At 64.8% G+C, this 2,619-nt stretch overlaps 1 protein-coding gene across 1 annotated transcript; it reads right to left on the reverse strand.

Moving 5' to 3' along the window:
* Window positions 1-19: 19 nt before the first annotated feature.
* ENH_00022190 (hypothetical protein) lies at window positions 20-496 on the reverse strand (the record flags this gene model as incomplete). The annotated part of the gene is made up of 1 exon (XM_013584602.1): window positions 20-496. One exon carries the CDS (start codon window positions 494-496, stop codon window positions 20-22), a length of 477 nt encoding a protein of 158 aa, XP_013440056.1.
* Between the last annotated feature and the right edge of the window lie 2,123 nt (window positions 497-2,619).

The raw sequence follows: 2,619 nt of genomic DNA on the forward strand, positions 1-2,619 counted from the left end.
AATTAATTAATTTAATTAATTAAATCTTTTGCTGCTGACCTCCTGTTGTTGTTAATCCCAAAGACACAAATATATGGGCCCTCATTGCTGCTGCCAAGTGAGCAGCAGCAACCAGCAGCAGCCGCTGCACCCCACAGCAGCACTCCCCGCTGCAGCAAGCCCTTGCTGCTGCTGCTGCTGCTGCTGCTGCTGCTGCTGCTGCTGGGGCTGCTGGGGGTGCTGCTGCGGGTGCTGCTGCTGCTGCTGCTGCTGCTGCTGCTGCTGGTCCTGGTGTTGCTGCTGGTGCTGGTGTTGCTGCTAGTGCTGCTGCTGCTCTCGCAAGGGACTGCTGCTTTTGCTGCTCTTGCTGCCCTTGCTGCTGCTGTTGCTGCGGCTGTTGCTGCTGCTCCCCCTCGTGATGCTGCTGCTTCTCCGCCTTCACCTCTTGCTGCTTCTGCTGCTGCTGCTGCTGCTGCTGTACATGCTGCTGTTGCTGCCGCTGCTGCGGCTGCTGCATCAGCTGCTGCAGAGGGGCCCTCCAGAGCCCCAGCCTGCCTCCCTGCCCTGCTGCTGTGGCTGCTGCTGCTGTTGCTGCTGATGCTGCTGCTGTTGCTGCTGATGCTGCTGCTGGCTGCTGCAGCAGCAGTTTGTCTCCAAAGGAGCTCAAGAGAGCCGCGATGGGAACTGGCTGCTGCAGCAGCCTGCTGCTGCTGCTGCTGCTGCAACTGCTGCTGTTGTTGTTGCTGCTACTGCTGCTGCTGTTGCTGCTGCTGCTGCTGCTGCTGCTGTCTCCTTGAAGTGTCTCGCATGGTGTCTCCTCCTCCTCGTAAACAAACGCAGGGCAAGACAGCTCCCAAGTGCAGCAGCAGCAGCCCAAGGGGCTTTCACCGCTTGCTGCTGCTGCTGCTGCTGCTGCTGAAGGGGGCTGCTGCAGGCTGTTGCTACTGCTGCTGCTGCTGCTGCTGCTGCTGCTGCTGCCGTCACCGTCGCTGCAGCAGCTGCAGGAGCAGCAACGCAGAGCCTCCGGCCGCAGCACTTCTGCCGAGGCCCTGGGCCGCTGCTGCGGGGGCTCCACAGAAACCCTGAGGCAGCAGCAGCAGCCAGCAGCAGCAGCAGCAGCAGCAGCAGCAGCAGCAGCAGCAGGCCTCGGGGCCCCTGCAGGGTGGACACAGCTCAGCAGCAGCTGCAGCAAAGACACAAAAAGGACTCGAGAAGATCCCGAAATATCAATAAAGAAATCATCGAGGCCCAGGCGCTGCACCGGGCGGTGTGGGGTCTCAGCAGCAGCAGCAGCAGCTGCTGCTGCTGCTGCTGCTGCCGCTGCTGCTGCTGCTGTTGCTGCAGTTGCCGCGTCAATCGTCTTCGCTGCTCCAGGGAGGGACGCTGATGGCGCTGCTGCTGCTGCTGCTGCTGTTGCTGCTGCTGTTGCTGCTGCTGCTGGCGTCAGCATTGCTGCAGCAGCAACGCGATCAACAGCAGCAGCCCAACCGCTGCGCGCTGCTGCAGTGCGTCTGCAGCAGCAGCAGCAGCAGCAGCAAGACCAAGAACCCTCAAGTCTCCTATTTGCTGCTGCAGCATGTGGACTCCTCAGGCCTTCCAAACCTCCCCGAGGGGCCCCCATAGGGGCCCCCATAGGGGCCCCCACAGGGGCCCCCATAGGGGCCCCTGGGGCCCCTTCTGGGGTCCTCTGCATGTCCCCCATTGGGGCCCCCTGGGGGGCCCCCGTAGGGGCCCCCTGGAGGGCCCTCTGGGGGGCCCCCATTGAGGCCCCCATTGGGGCCCCCTGTGGGGCCTCCTGTGGGGCCCCCTGGGGGGCCCCCATAAGGGCCCCCTGGGGGGCCCCCATAAGGGCCCCCTGGGGGGCCCCCATAAGGGCCCCCTGGGGGGCCCCCCAGGGGCCCTTTGAGGGGCGTTTAGTAAGCCAGGGGGAGTGTTTGAGGAGGGCGAGGATTTGGTTGGAGACGCTGCGGTACTTGTCGAGGTTTTCGCCGTTAATAAGGGTCAAATGAGGGTACGATTTTCGTACCCAGGTGGTGGAAAAGCCCTTCAAATTCCCCACAACTCTCCGCATTGCTGCACTGCAGCAAACCACCAGCTGCTTCTGATGCACACAAAACTGCTGCTGCTGCAGCCGCAAGTCCCGCAGCTCTTCAACTTGCGCATAAAAGCAATCCACATCAATATGAGCAATGCAGCGGCTCCTGACCCAGCAGCTCCCTCCGGGGGCCCCCGGGGGGCCCCGGGGGGCCCCCCGGGGGGCCCCCCCGGGGGCCCCCGCGGCCTCTGGGGCCCCGGGCGCTTTCGGGGGGCCCCCTGGGGCCTCTGGGGCTTTCGGGGGGGCCCAGGGGCCCCAGGGGGACCCAGAGGGCCCCGGGGGGGCCCAGGGGGCCCCGGGGGCCCCAGGGGGCCCCCCGAAAGGATGCATCAGGGGGGCCCCCGCGCTTCAGAATCGCATGCAGCCCCTGCATGCATGCAGGCAGACAGGGGCTGCATGCATGCGCGCATGCATGCATGCATGCATGCATGCATGCATGCATGCATGCACTTGGGAAGAACCACAGCGGGGCTTTCTGGCGGGGCGGGGGCCCCCCTTCGGGTGCTTCTGAAAACGGGGGGCCCCCCCGGGTTTTTGGGTTTCTT

This window comes from Eimeria necatrix, genomic scaffold, assembly GCF_000499385.1.
Source record: "Eimeria necatrix Houghton genomic scaffold, Enh_scaff1788, whole genome shotgun sequence".
Classification (NCBI taxonomy): Eukaryota; Apicomplexa; class Conoidasida; order Eucoccidiorida; family Eimeriidae; genus Eimeria; species Eimeria necatrix.